The 16,030-nt window shown below is 41.8% G+C and overlaps 1 protein-coding gene across 14 annotated transcripts in view; it reads right to left on the bottom strand.

Annotated features, from left to right (window-relative positions):
• The window catches only part of LOC135510606 (receptor-type tyrosine-protein phosphatase delta-like), a 383,074-nt gene that overhangs the window by 39,737 nt on the left and 327,307 nt on the right, over positions 1-16,030 (bottom strand). For 5 of the 14 annotated variants that reach the window (XM_064931651.1, XM_064931650.1, XM_064931652.1 and 2 more), the window contains 5 exons: positions 15,800-15,960; positions 12,928-12,942; positions 10,960-11,072; positions 8,419-8,460; positions 7,740-7,837 (listed from right to left, as the gene is read on the bottom strand). In XM_064931651.1, the coding sequence (XP_064787723.1) occupies positions 7,740-7,837; positions 8,419-8,460; positions 10,960-11,072; positions 12,928-12,942; positions 15,800-15,960 (429 nt within the window). The remainder of the gene's footprint in view (positions 1-7,739; positions 7,838-8,418; positions 8,461-10,959; positions 11,073-12,927; positions 12,943-15,799; positions 15,961-16,030) is intronic. The other 9 variants (XM_064931664.1, XM_064931655.1, XM_064931656.1 and 6 more) reach the window with 3 other exon arrangements.

Raw genomic sequence — 16,030 nt, 5'->3', positions numbered from 1 at the left:
GGACAAAAGGAACACTTATGTGAGAAAGCCGTTAATTGACTACAGCTCAGCGTTCAGCACCATTGTGCCCTCCAAGCTCATCACTAAGCTAAGGACCCTGGGAATGAACACCTTCCTCTGCAACTGGATCCTGGACTTCCTAACGGGCCGCCCCCAGGTGGTGAGGGTAGGCAACAACACATCTGCCATGCTGACCCTAGACATGGGGACCCCTCAGGGGTGCGTGCTTAGTCCCGTCCTGTACTCCCTGTTCACCCATGACTGAGTAGCTGTGCACGACTTGACTAGCTGCATCATCGCTTGGTATGGCTGCTTGGCATCCACCATAAGGTGCTACAGAGGGTAGTGCATACGATCCAGTACATCACTGGGGTCGAGCTCCCCATCATACATGTCCTCTATACTAGGTGGTGTCAGAGGAAAGCCCTAAAAGTTGTCAAATACTCCAGCTACCCAAGCAGTAACAGAGTGCCAAGTCTGGGACCAAAAGGCTCCTGAACAGTTTCTAACCCCAAGCCATAAGACTGCTGAACAGTTACTCAAATGGCTACCCTGACACGCACACGCACACACACACATTCACACATGCGCTGCCTCTACTCTGTTGATTATCTATCCTGATTGCCTAGTCACTTTTACCCATACCTACATGTCAATATTACCTCAATTACCTCAACTACCCCGTACACCTGCACATTAAGTCGGTATTAATCTTCCTATATTGTTTTTGTCTTTTATTATGTTACTATTTTCTTTTATATTTTTTCATACTTTTTAACTCGGCATTGTTGGAAAGGGCTCGTAAGGAAGCACATTACAGTAAAGTCTACACCTCTTGTATTCGGCGCATGTGTAATACAATTCAATTCAATTTGATTTGAGGTTAGTGATTTCTTTTAGGAAGTGTGGAGGAAGGATGCATTTTAAGAGTATTGAAACTGAACAAGGCTCTAGAGTTTACAACCAAACGCTTTCTCCCTCCTTGATTAAAGATGAAATGATCATGGTTGTTTATACATGAGGCGGTTAGAGTCTCGGATAAAATCTCCCTGTATAATCTCTAGACAAATGACTGAAAAAGGAATATTTACTTTTTGGAAAGTTAACCTTTGAATTATGTCTGATTTCTCTTTGGCCTGGGGATGAGATACACTTTAATAAGGGTTAAGAGCGTGTGAACTTTGACCAAATCTCAGTTGTGCGACATACATTATCTGCAGAAATACAGACCAGAATGCAGTGTGAGTCAGTCAGAACAAAGCTAAGCTGAAACAGTCGGTCGCAACATTGATCATAACAAAGACCTTTCGTTGTGCTCTGAAAATGACTTTCCATTCCTTGTGAAAATACCAGCCTTGGAATTAAAATTCAATGTTCATAAGGTGCAATAACGGTTGGGGAAGCTTGGCAGCCAGCCACATTTTGACCTCATGGTTTGGAGCTGTGGTGGCACAGCCCACAGAGAGAGAGAGAGAGAGAGAGGAGTGAGAGACAGAGAGAGAGGCAGAGAGCGAGAGAGAGAAAGAGGTTGACTGCAGTTCCATCACACACAATGCGCCTGAAAGGACCCCGGCGCTCTAGCACAATTCTGTAGCTTCGCCAACAATCAGTTGAACTCAAGTTCATCTATTTAGATTTACTCCCATTGTGTTTCGCACAGAATCTATCTAGCAATAGCGAGCGAGGGTAGGAATACAGGGGATTTATGGGGCTTTAAAAAGGTATTTACAGCCACATTTGTGCCGAGAGCAATGACTGTGAGGGGAGGGAAAAAATGGTAACTTTACGTTTGGCCCATGCCACTCTGCTCCAATCAATCAAACCCAGTAGGTTTCATCGTCTGATGAAATCACAGAAATAGGATTATGTCTTTGTGAACGCCACAAACCAAAGACTAGGGCTGTTGCGGTGACCGTATTACCACCCCACCGGCAGTCATGAGTCATGACCGCAGTCAAATTCCACGTGACCATTGAGTCACGGTAATCACCTCTTATGCACTCTGGACATGCGTTGGCTAACGACGTCCATCTAACCACTCTGACATCAATGCAAAATAAATTGAAAATCACATAAAACCGTATCATGTTTTTAAAACTCACCTTACTGTGATCTATCAATTTGAAGAAAGAATTTCAACAATAGCTTGAAACTGAGTGGAAAATATGGTTATTGTGGATGTTGCTTCAAAGCCAAACAACAAAATGGACAGTTCTTTCTAAGGTGATGCATTTGAAACACTGCATGCAGAACACCCATACCCATATTAGAGCTTATTCATACGCATAGACCTGAATATGAGCCCCCCCAAATAAACTGAATTGAAATAATGATTGTGCCGTTATACAATATAGCCTAATAGCCTACCACATATTACACACAGAAGAAAAACATTTTAAAAAATGGAATAGATTTAAGATATCTTTGGCACATAATTGGTCCAGCTTATACTCCAAAATGAAATAAATTCTAGTAATCGCCTTTGAGTCCGGACTGTATTACAGTGCCTTGGGAAAGTTTTTTGACCCCTTGACGTTTTCCACATTTTGTTACGTTACTGCCTTATTCTAAAATTAATAAAATATTTTAAAATGCCTACACAATCTACACAAAATACCCCATAGTGACAAAGTGAAAACAGTTTTAGAAAATTGCGCAAATATATTGGAAGTAAAAACATAAATACGTTATTCACATAAGTATTCAGACACTTTGCTATGAGACTCAAAATTGAGCTCAGGTGCATCCTGTTTTCATCGATCATCCTTGAGATGTTTCTAATACTTGATTGGAGTCCACCTGTTGCAAATTCATTTGATTGGACATGATTTTAAAAGGCACACATCTGTCTACAGTACCAGTCACAAGTTTGGACACACTTACTCATTCAATGGTTTTCTTAATTTTTACAATTTTCTACAATGTAGAATGATAGTGAAGACATCACAACTATGAAATAACACATACGGAATCATGTAGTAACCAAAAAAGTGTTGAACAAATCTAAATATATTTTATATTTGAGATTATTCAAAGTAGCCACCCTTTGCCTTGATGACAGCTTTGCACACTCTTGGCATTCTCTCAACCAGCTTCTTCAACTAGTCACTTGGAATGCATTTCAATTAACATGTGTGCCTTGTTAAAAGTTCATTTGTAGAAGTTATTTCCTTCTTAATGCCTTTGAGCCAATCAGTTGTGTTGGGAGAAGGTAGGGGTGGTATACATAAGATTGCCTTATTTGGTAAAATATAATTTACAGTGCCTTGCGAAAGTATTCGGCCCCCTTGAACTTTGCGACCTTTTGCCACATTTCAGGTTTCAAACATAAATATATAAAACTGTATTTTTTTGTGAAGAATCAACAACAAGTGGGACACAATCATGAAGTTCCCTCACGACGCCAGGACAGCGGAGTCAATCACCACCTTCCGGAGACACCTGAAACCCCACCTCTTCAAGGAATACCTAGGATAAGATAAGTAATCCTTCTCACCACCCCCCCTTAATGATTTAGATGCACTATTGTAAAGTGGCTGTTCCACTGGATGTCAGAAGGTGAATTCACCAATTTGTAAGTCGCTCTGGATAAGAGCGTCTGCTAAATGACTTAAATGTAATGTAAATGTAAGTGGAACGACATTTATTGGATATTTCAAACTTTTTAAACAAAAACATAAAAACTGAAAAATTGGGCGTGCAAAATTATTCAAACTGAGCAATCGGGGGAGAAGGGCCTTAGTCAGGGAGGTGACCAAGAACCCGATGATCACTGACAGAGCTCCAGAGTTCCTCTGTGGAGATTGGAGGACCTTCCAGAAGGACAACCATCTCTGCAGCACTCCACCAATAAGGCCTATATGGTAGATTGGCCAGATGGAAGCCACTCCTCAGTAAAAGGCACATGACAGCTCACTTGGAGTTTGCCAAAAGGCACCTAAAGACTCTCAGACCATGAGAAACAAGATTATATGGTCTGATGAAACCAAGATTGAACTCTTTGGTCTGAATGCCAAGCGTCACATCTGGAGGAATCCTGGCACCATCCCTACGGTGAAGCATCATGTTGTCAGGGTGCTTTTCAGCAGAAGGGACTGGGAGACTCGTCAGGATCGAGGCAAAGTTGAAAGGAGAAAAGTACAGATAGATCCCTGATGAAAACCTGCTCCAGAGGGCTCAGGAGTGGCTTCGGGACAAGTCTCTGCATGTCTTTCAGTGGCCCAGCCAGAGCCCGGACTTGAAACCGAACTAACACCTGAAAATAGCTGTACAGCAACACTCCCCATCCAACCTGACAGAGCTGGAGAGGATCTGCAGAGAAAAATGAGAGAAACTCCCCAAATACAGATGTACCAAGCTTGTAGCGTCATACTCAAGACTGTAATTGCTGCCAAAGATGATTCAAAGTACTGAGTCAAGGGTCTGAATACTTACAGTTGAAGTCGGAAGTTTACATACACTTAGGTTGGAGTCATTAAAACTCCTTTCTCAACCACTCCACACATTTCTTGTCAACAAACTACAGTTTTGGCAAGTCGGTGAGGACATCTACTTTGTGCATGATACAACACATTTTTCCAACAATTGTTTATAGACAAATTATTTCACTTATAATTCACTGTATCACAATTCCAGTGGGTCAGAAGTTTACATACACTAAGTTGACTGTGCCTATAAACAGCTTGGAAAATTCCAGAAAATTATGTCATGGCTTTATAAGCTTCTGATAGGCTAATTGACATACTTTGAGTCAATTGGAAGTGTACCTGTGGATGTATTTCAAGGCTTACCTTCAAACTCAGTGCCTCCTTGCTTGACATCATGGGAAAATCAAAAGAAACCAACCAGGATCTCGGAAAAAAATTGTAGACCTCTACAAGTCATCCTTGGGATTAACTTATAAAATGACTGAAGGTACCACTTTCATCTGTACAAACAATAGTACGCAAGTATAAACACCATGGGACCACACAGCCGTCATACCGCTCAGTAAGGAGACGCGTACTGTCTCCTAGAGATGAATGTACTTTGGTGCGAAAAGAGCAAATCAATCCAGAAAAACAGCAAAGGACCTTGTGAAGATGCTGCAGGAAACAGGTACAAAAGTATCTATATCCACAGGAAAACGAGTCCTATATTGACATAACCTGATAGGCCGCTCAGCAAGGAAGAAGCTACTGCTCCAAAACTGCCATAAAAGAGCCGGACTATGATTTGCAACTGCACATGGGGACAAAGATCGTACTTTTTGGAGAAATGTCCTCTGGTCTGATGAAACTAAAATAGAACTGTTTGGCCCTAATGACCATCATTATGTTTGGAGGAAAAGGGGAGAGGCTTGCAAGCTGAAGAACACCATCCCAAGCGTGAAGCACGGTGGTGGCAGCATTATGTTGTAGGGTACTTTGCTGCAGGAGGGACTGGTGCACTTTATATCATGAGGAGGGAAAATTATGTGGATATATTGAAGCAACATCTCAAGACATCAGTCAGGATGTTAAAGCTTGGTCGCAAATGGGTCTTGGCAAAAAGTTTTGGCAAAATGGCTTAAGGACAACAAAGTCAAGTTATTGGAGTGGGAATCACAAAGCCCTGACCTCAATCTATAGAACATTTGAGGGCAGAACTGAAAAAGCGTGTGCGAGCAAGGAGGCCTACAAACCTGACTCAGTTACACCAGCTCTGTCAGGAGGAATGGGCCAAAATTCACCCAACTCATTGTGGGAAGCTTGTGGAAGGCTACCCGAAACGTTTGACCAAATTTAACAATTTAAAGGCAATGCTACCAAATACTAATTGAGTGTATGTAAACTTCTGACCCACTGTGAATGTGATGAAATAAATAAAAGCTAAAATAAATCATTCTCTCTACTATTATTCTGACATTTCACATTCCTAAAATGAAGTGGTGAAGTGGTGTATGTAAACTTCCCACTTCAAATGTATGTAAATATGATATTTCTATTTAAACATTTTTATAAATTAGCAAACATTTCTAAAAACCTATTTTTGCTATTTTGTTTGTCGATTGATGAGGGAAAAAAAGAGATGTAATCAATTTTAGAATTAGGCTGTAACCTAACAAAATGTGGAAAAAGTCAAGGGGTCTGAACACTTTCCGAATGCACTGTGTTATGATTACTGTATGGACTGGTTACCTTATGGTTGCCTTACCCTATGCTCCAATCTTTCTATTCACGAGTCTGGGAGATAACGTATAGGCCTAGATGATGCTGTTGGTTCATTGATTGTGCTTATAGAGTTAGCCTACAATTATGGTGAATTTGTATTTTATTTTCAATAGCCAGGTGAAAGCTCTGATCCCTTATTGATGTCACCTTTTAAATCATCTTCAATCAGTGTAGATGAAGGGGAGGATAGAGGTCAAAGAATGATTTTTGAGACATGAGACATGGATTGTGTATGTGTGCCATTCAGACGGTGAATTGGCAAGACAAAATATTTAAGTGCCTTTGAACGGGGTATGGTAGTAAGTGCCAGGCAGACTGGTTTGAGTGTGTCAAAAACTGCAAAGCTGCTGGGTTTTTCACACTCAATATTTTCCCATGTGTATCAAGAATGTTCCACCACCCAAAGGACATCCAGCCAACTTGACACAACTGTGGGAAGCATTGGAGTCAACATGGGCCAGCATCCCTGTGGAACACTTTCCGCACCTTGTAGAGTTTATGCGCTGATGAATTGAGGCTGTTCTGAGGGCAAATGGGGTGCAACTCAATATTAGAAAGGTGTCCTTAATATTTTGTACACTCAGTGAGTATTAAATGGATTTATTAGACTTTTTTAAATGTAGGGGCCTAGACGTTCCAAAGTCTTGCATCAGTGGCTTGTAAGTGTGATGGTGTGGAAATGCTAAACAGAATTTTATAACCGCCACAGTCCTACCAAAGACTTCTTCTACTTCCATTCTTCTTCTTCGGTCAGATGAGACTTTGGCGAATCGTGGCCGATGAGTCGTGTCACCTTGTCTGCGAGCAACTGAGATTATATTGTGTTTGCGAGAAGCTGATCTTTTCCGAGCAGCGTCCATTTTAAATAGGAAAATGATTGCCGTTCAGAGATATAGAGACGCGGGGACGACGAGCCTTTCAATCAAGCCCGCTGTGACTGGATAAATGTTTCATTTTCACTTTGCATTAGGCAGATTGGAAGGATTGTGAGATTTGGGTTTCCCAGGTGTGACCGGTGAACAGGTTCTCCACAGGAAGCCATCTTAGTTTTTTTTCCTGAATGCCAGCTGCCATGTGAGGACTGGCTTTCCTGAACGGCAGGTTGGCAGGGCTGTGACACTTTTGTAATGACTGGATTAAAGGGTTCCGGGAAAATAACATTACATGGCGAGACTTTGGGCTTAAATAAACTCCCTGACACATTACACAATGAGTGACACAATGAGTTTAGAGGGCATCCAGCCTCTCTCAGGCACATGAGCCTACACTGTTGGGGTAGCATACTCTAACAAGCATGTAGATTAATGGAATAATTTCCATGTTTTCAAATACAATGTACCAGGGGCGACTCAGTCCAAACCGGGACACCCAGTGATGTTTTCACTGTGACCATGAAGCATAATCAAAAGTTGAAGGTCTTTAACATACCAACCTTTTGTTCTGAATGACAGACGGCATTTTAATTCATCGAAATCATGAATCCTTCTCCGATAACACCTCCAATCTGATCCTAATATGCAATCAGATAAAAACAAGCCTCATGTTTACCTCGTATTCCTGCGAAAACTTTAGGTTGTCGTTGGCTTTCAAACGCTCCAGATGATCAGCTAGGTCCAGGATGGGGATCGGTGGGTGGCTGGCCATGCCTGTCAATCAAACGGGCGAGAGGTCAGTCGCCAAGGGGTGAGGGGTCGATACCACGGTTACAACCAGTGAATCATTATAAAAGCAGCATGTGTGTAACAGGGGGATGGAGAAGTGGATCGTTGTTAGGCTATTTTTTCACTCAAAGCAGTGGCATGCTCATAGGAAGATATGGACAGGAAAGGAAGTCAATGAGAAGTCATCAAACAGGCTTCACTTCCTGTAACACTTCCTACTGTGAGAGAAGAATGTTATTCACACCGAAGCGGCCGGTGGGAGATAGCATGACGGAAGACATACTCACAAACAAACAAACCAAACCACAAACAAACAAATCACGAAGTTAGACCAAGATGTTGTCTGCTTTGAGTGATGACATGTTACTAGGGGGTGTAATTTTTTAACTCCGCCTCCTGCGATGGATGACATGGCAATAAGTAACGTGTGGATTAGATGGGGGCGAGATTGACTACAAGTTTATGTAGAAAGGAGGAGGAGAGGGGGATGAAGGGAAAAAACAGAACAAAACAAAAGAGAGAAAGAAAGAAAGAATGTGGTGAATGCATAAACAAGACCAACTAACTTGACAAATGGAGGTTACTGGGGTAACCGGGGTCACCTGAACCTGCGGAGGAAACGGCGGTATAAATAAAAAGTCTTAGACGATCTTAGAAATGTGATGAATGTTTTGTTTTAGGGGTAGAAACCGTTGGGGAAGGTAACTGATGGAAACTAGAATTATAAACTATCATCTAAATGTCACATAGATCTGTTAGTAATGCACACATTGACATGCTAGAAGCTAGCCTACGCCACCATGTGTAAATCGGTGGGAAGGACATGAAAACACTCAACAAAACAGAGCCGGGAAACAATTCGGAGACGTTGAAGAACTGAGTCAAGCGATCGCACAATCCTATCATAATGAGATCCATTCTGACCATCAGATATCCTACAACGTCTGCAGGCAGGAAGGTTCACCTTGCATAAAAAAACTTTGATGGACTTTACTTTAACAAGGTAGAACTGACATTGTAAATAATGTTAGCACACAGGCTACCAAATGTATTCTGTATAAGTTGTTTGTGGTGAAGGTATGTGAGAGAACAGAGAAGAGAGCAGAGAAGGGGGGTTGTGTGGGGTTGACCAAAGTCACTATGTATGTCCAGGCTTAAACACAGCTCCCGAAACGTTGACTAAGGACAAGTGCTGTCACCCAGTTCCAGATAGCAGAGGTTTCATAATAGCCGGGACACAGTGACGGTTTTCCCACTCTCCCGCCTGAGACAAGTGTCTGCAAGGGCAAGTCAGTGGTCTTTTCATCTACACTGATAACACAAGTGGGCATTAGCTAATGGAAAAAGCGAAAAAGCGGGGCCTCTTTTCTCCTGCACTCACTCGCTCTATTTCTCCAAGAGGGTGTTTCTATCGGCCCCTACCACTCAAGACCCATTTTCAGCCGCCGGTTGACAATGGAACGACCACTCGCCGCGTGGCGCCATGCACACATCAAGCATCCTCAAGATGGAAATAAGCATTGAGGAGCAGCGAGGTGAGAGAGGGAGGAAAAGAGGGAGGGAGCGAGGGAGGGAAGAGAAACTACGTCTAATGTAGCACCAATCAGAATTGGAGAAGAAGCTCTAAAAGAGAGAGACAAAGATGTTTGGACCGCTCGAGCAAGTCGAGAGCCACTTTGAGAGGCTCTTTGGAAAATGAGAATGGTGTGCGAGACTAATCAAGATGGTTGTAGAGGATTCGGGAAATAGGGAAAGTGTGGTGGTTTAGATCACTCTGAAGTCCCCTTCTCAAAGTGAAAACTGAGAGGGGAAAAAACGCCCCCTTTGCCAGGTTTGACATTTCCAGTAATGGATATAACGTCATTGAGAGTAGGGGTTTCATAAATATGCATAATCTTTCAAAAAATATCTGCCTGCGGCTGAGATATTTTATTTCCTTTTCATATGAGCTGACCTGAAAAATGTGGCTTTGATATTACATTATTGTCAGTCCCCGAACACCTGTCCCACTGCTCTCGTTGCCAGAAGAACTCCAGTACCAAGTTGAGCGTGTCTCTTCACTCAAAAAAATAAAAAATGCATTGGCTATCCAAGGGGACAAATGGACTGTGACAGCCATCTTTTCCCCCTCGGCAACACAAAGGGGTCACAGAACCAGGCAGCTCAGGCATAACCGCTGTTCACCTCGAAGGTAAAAAGGGAGGGGACGTTTGTGTTCACAACTTGTCACTGGCCCACTCTCCACCGTCCACTGCCTCATGTACAGGATGTAACATGGCACTGTGACACTGTGACTTCCAACATGCTACACTGTCACTTTGAGACTAGTGTTAGCTTGGCAAAGGCTGCACCGACCTACAGATGTAAGATCTTAATTTGATCACTCTATTGTTGCTGAGAACTTTCCATCACAGCAGTGTAAACGTGTATTGTTTTCAATGTTTAAAAATACTTCCACTTTAAGTCTTGATTTGGCATAATGAAAAATGTATCAACCCTACACAATAATTCACATTTCCTGTTGCTAGAGGATTATTTTCATGCTATAGCAAACTGTCTCAAATAAATATCCTACATCTGTAGGTGACCCATGAAGACAAGGATGATGGTAACTGCCGTGAAAGTATTAGCCTTGCACTGCTGTCTTCAGCACCTCTCTTTGCTCTCTCTCTCTGTCTCCTGGGAGGAGTTAATCAGTTTTGACCCTGTTCATCTTTCCCCCACCACCTGTCCATTTTCCATCATGTCCTGCCACACTTTGAACAATGACCCCCCCTGAATGTTGTAGTCATGGGAACTCTGTGAGAAGTGTTGGTTTAGCATTTAGGTGTTGACTTTTAAAGAGGTCATGCATGAGCAAGCACATCGCAAAGAGGAGACATTCACACACTTTCCCAATGATAACAAACAGATTTGATATATTACATTAATTCTGCAGCTTCACTTACTAAGTCAGGTGAAGATAAGTAACTACAGCCATCTTAATATAAAGCCATCTTAATTTGACTAAGATGTCCGTATTTTCTTAAATCATTGAGTGATTATGGATCTAGGAAGCTTTGCAGTGGTTTGTATGATTTATGTTTGCTATCACAAAATTCCCTTACCAGGTGTTTGGAAGTTCATGCGTCGAAGCTCCACAGGGTCGGTGGGGTTATGAGACGGAATCTCCTTACTGTTGGGCAGACTTCCTTTTCTCGCTTCGGATTCTGCCCTTTTCCTGTGGGGATAAAACATGAATACTTAAAAAAAATTGTTTTGTGTTCTATCGTTTTTTCGGTGCATTTTCATCCCTTGTGAAGATATTTCCCTAAATGAAATGACATCCGTATAAAATGTATACATTTTCCATATACAATGTCTTGATGATGAATTACATCTGATGGGTTCCAGCATAGTTTGAGTCCTCCTTTAATCCGCCAGATTGTGTTATGTTTTGTATACATGGGGATGAATGCTACTCTTAGTGGGACATATATCTTAATGTTCATACAAGTTGATCAGATTCACATTTCAAGAAGCATGAAGTTAAAGCCCAGTAAAGAACTTTAGGGCATCTTTAACTCATTCCGATAATGGGAATGCGGTCTAAATAAATTCCATATCATGCTTATGAGAGGATAGAGGTGCCATAAATACACTCAATCCCTCTATTAACCTTCATGGCATTGGGAGATTTTATCAATTAAATAGAATCCATCTACTTCGAGGATATAATGCTTTTGACCACTTATTTATAAAACTGTGCAGTCTCTGACAAAGAGCTTTAACCAAGAGATCTGCCCAAAGACTCAATACGGTGACATTCGATCTGTCTAACGAGAAGTGTACAGAGTACAAGGGGGACTAGTGACCTTTCAAAATAGTTGATCATCATTTGACCTCTGACCTCCAACCTCTCTTCATTAGGGTTAAGTAAAATCACTAACCTGTGACCTTTGCATTATATGGGAAGCAATGAGGCTTGTGTAAATAGCCTGGGGGGGGGGGGTCAATGGTGTAATGGTCAAAAACAACAGCAAGGGTGAAATGGGTCGTGTGAGGTCATCGTTGCATGCGTCTGAAAACAAGTAGATGGGACCATACAGAATGAGTCATACGATTTGCTACATTTGGTGGAGAATGCAGGCATGAAAAATAAAGGCTGATTATGATAGCATGGGTACATCTGAACAGATATCTGAACACATACAATAGTCTATGTATGACATTGCAAGAGTACGGCAGAGTGTACCTACAACTTAATAGCCATCCAGCAATGCAAGGGCTCATTTGGTAAAAACACAGGGTTAATCCAATTGAAAGCTGAATAAAAATGGAATGAAATGATTTGGGAGTAGGAAAGCTGGGCAAACGCTGTTAAAGTGTTACAGTACCGGTACAGTATAGTGCTTTCCCGGCCAGTGAGTACATTTGGCTGTGATGTAATGCTGTTGAAGAAATATATCTATTTGTGATATATTATTGGCATTCAATGTTCATGCCAACTAGCATTTTGAGAAGTAAGGAGAAAGTGAGGGGGAGTCTTGGCATTGTAATGCATGTTGGTTCTGTTCAAGGCATGCAAGTCAGTTGTTTCTTGCGTACAAGCGGTGAGACATTGAATCCAGTAGAAATCTAAGAAATAAGGATTTATAGGGGTTGTGTTTATCAAGAAATTGACCATTTGTATTGAGACAGACAGGACATTTAGACATGTTTGGTCAATGGAAAATGGAAATGGTGATATGGGTTTTTGTCAAATACGAAATAATATGACTATTTTTAATGTAATGTAGGGTGAGAGTAATGGAAGAATGGAAAGCACACATACATTTATTGTCCTGGCTGATCAAATATATGATGTCGATTCAAATACTATCATTCGGAACGTAGGTCAGAATTCAATCAATGCAAACAGCTGACTTTAAAAAGTGTTTTGGAATTGCACAGCAGTGGGGGAACTCACTTTCTGCAATGATTGAACTCTGCCCAACAAGCTAGAGGGTAGGACATGTCTGCAAAGGGATAAAAAGAAGGATTGAGGTGGGGATAGTTGTGGTATTGTCAGCCATATCACATCCTTTCACTCTTACCTGTCTGGTTTGCTGCTCCATTCGTAAGCAAGGAAAAGAAAGCATGACAGGATGTTAGCTGGCACGACAACGTGATCCGTCGCTATGACGACTTAATAATCCTGACAACAGTATCATGCCCCATGGCCGAAGTTGAACTACGACGCTTATATTTTATACTGTAATACACTATTTCCTGTTTAAGAAGAATAAACATGTGTCTAACTACAAAAAGACAACTGAGCGACAACAATCGCATCTCAATGTTGGTTGGCATGCGATATTAGTGTCCCTTCACTACCGACACCACGCTCAATTATGTCACCTTGGGTACTTGTTGTTTAAAATCATATAATCTCATCCCAGGTGCAATCCAAAGATGTATTGTTTATTTAGTAGTTTCTGGTGATTGTTTGTTACTCGAGCATGGAAGGGCTCTTGTGTATCTGATTACTGTATATCCTGAAGAATAACTACATCAAGGCAACAACACAGGACAATTGTGATAATAATGATTACTAATTATACAAAATAATGTGCTTGCATAGTTTCTAAGAAAATACATAAAAATAGATTAGATAAACAAATTTGAGCTTAACGTTGTAACAAAAGCCACTTATGTTTGTTGTGATCTATAATGGGGTCTGGGACATAGGGAACCTTCACTTTCAGCTCAGATGAACATAAACAATTTTGTGACCTGTATCCAAGTGTGCATGTAGGTGTGCATCTTGCTGTGACTGATTTATACAGTTAATCAGCAATGCTGTGGGGGTATTATTTCATCTTTCCCCCTGCCGCAACACACACAGTAACATGAATGTTGTCCTTTGCTCCTCACACAGGGCACCAATTCTACTACATACAAATGTATCTTAACAAGTGAAACATTTCCTGGTTATGTTCCCGGAAAGTCCCGACACGCTGGTGACATTGACTTAATAAACAAGTTGGTGACATTGCCTTAGTAAACACATTGACTTGGTAAACACGCTGGTGACATTGACTCGGTAAACACGCTGGTGACATTGACTTAGTAAACACGGTGGTGACATTAATTTAGCAAACACGCTGGTGACATTGACTTGGTAAACACGGTGGTGACATTAACTTAGTAAACACGCTGGTGACATTGACTTGGTAAACACAGTGGTGACATTGACTTAGTGAACACGATGGCGACATTGACTTAGTAAACACGGTGGTGACATTAATTTAGCAAACACGCTGGTGACATTGACTTAGTAAACACGATGGTGACCTTGACTTGGTAAACACGGGGGTGACATTGACTTAGTAAACACGCTGGTGACCTTGACTTAGTAAACACAGTGGTGACATTGACTTGGTAAACACAGTGGTGACATTGACTTGGTAAACATGGTGGTGACATTGACTTAGTAAACACGATGGTGACCTTGACTTAGTAAACACATTGGTGACATTGACTTAGCAAACACGGTGGTGACATTGATTTAGTAAATGCTCTGGTGACATTGACTTGGTAAGTGTCGTGTAAATCTTCCCAGGCACAAACAGAAACCAGAGGAGGACCCCTCTAAGTTGATTCCATACCTGACAGTTAGTTCTTAAATCAAATCAAATCAAATATTATTGGTCACATACACATGGTTAGCAGATGTTATTGCGAGTGTAGTGAATTACTTGTAATTCAAGTTCCAACAGTGCAGCAATAAAAAACAAGTAATCTAACAATTCCACAACAACTACCCAAAACACACAAATCTAACTAAAGGTATGGAATAAGAATATATACATATAAATATATGGATGAGCAATGACCGAGTGGCATAGGCAAGATGCAATAGATGGTATAAAATACAGTATATACATATTGGATGAGTAATCCAAGATATGTAAACACGCTTAAAGTGGCATTATTAATTATTAAAGGGACTAGTGACCCATTTATTTCAGTGGCCATTTATTTAAGTGGCCAGGTCTGTATGTAGGCAGCAACCTCTCTAAGCTCTACTCGGGTGCCCCTGGCATTGAACGACCAAAACAGTCAACATGGAAGGACAATCAAATTGTCACCTACGCCTAGAGTAAGTAAATAGCCATAGGACTAAATGATGTTTGATTGCCTTCCGAATATAGTGACATATTTAACAAATACCTATCCATTCAGGGGTACTATGTTCTCGATTGGCGTTGAGTGAAAAACATATCTATTGATAGACTGACTATAAGCCCAGGCTTCACTTCTCTCAAGGCTGATTCTCCCAGTAATGTGTTAATACACTTTACAGTGCCATTCAATGTGGATGCTATGGAGACTGCATCACTTGGCCCAAAGCAGTATTCAATCAAGGTGAAAAATATAAGAGGGAGAAGCTAGGATAGAGAGAAATGTGTCCCTGTTAAAGCACCAGGTCAACCGGGGGTCACAAAACAGGCCTGGAGCTTGGCTCTCTTGTGTATGTGTGTGGTTCTAAAGCAGCATGCACTGCCACACAGCAGATACTCTGAGCGCTCCCCTTCTACGCTTGACTGATGGACGGTGGGGGCGAACGGTCAGCTTCTGCTGGAGGTTCAGACAAAGAGCTGCTCTGATGTCTTCTGTGTATGCGTGTGTGTGTGTGTGTGTGTGTGTGTGTGTGTGTGTGTGTGTGTGTGTGTGTGTGTGTGTGTGTGTGTGTGTGTGTGTGTGTGTGTGTGTGGTGTGTGTGTGTGTGATTGAGTGTGTCTATCTGATAGGTAGACTGTTTGTGTGACAGTGTATTTGAATGTGCTTCGTTTGACTTTGATGATGCAAGTCTCTCTCTCTCTCTCTCTCTCTCTCTCTCTCGCTCTCTCTCTCGCTCTCTCTCTCTCGCTCTCTCTCTCTCGCTCTCTCTCACTCGTGTGCTTCCCTTTCTTTAGTCCTTACCTCTTGTACAGGAGGATGGCGATGACGATGCAGATGATGAAGACCACAGCGAGCACTGGGCCCACCACCCAGATAAGTCCCTCCTCCTCGTCAATGATTGGCTGGGGGTCAAGGTCAGCTGACACGACAGGGTCAGAGTAGGGGCTGGTGGCATACATGGTCTGGGAAGGAGAGGAAGGGGAGTTGTATTAGTCATCACTGTGTTATTTTAAACTCTTAAAACTCCGGGGC

The sequence above is a fragment of the Oncorhynchus masou genome, chromosome 23 (genome assembly GCF_036934945.1).
Source record: "Oncorhynchus masou masou isolate Uvic2021 chromosome 23, UVic_Omas_1.1, whole genome shotgun sequence".
In the NCBI taxonomy this organism is placed as follows: Eukaryota; Metazoa; Chordata; class Actinopteri; order Salmoniformes; family Salmonidae; genus Oncorhynchus; species Oncorhynchus masou.
The sequence above is the reverse complement of the archived record's forward strand: the minus strand, read 5'-3'. Positions and strand labels throughout refer to the sequence as shown.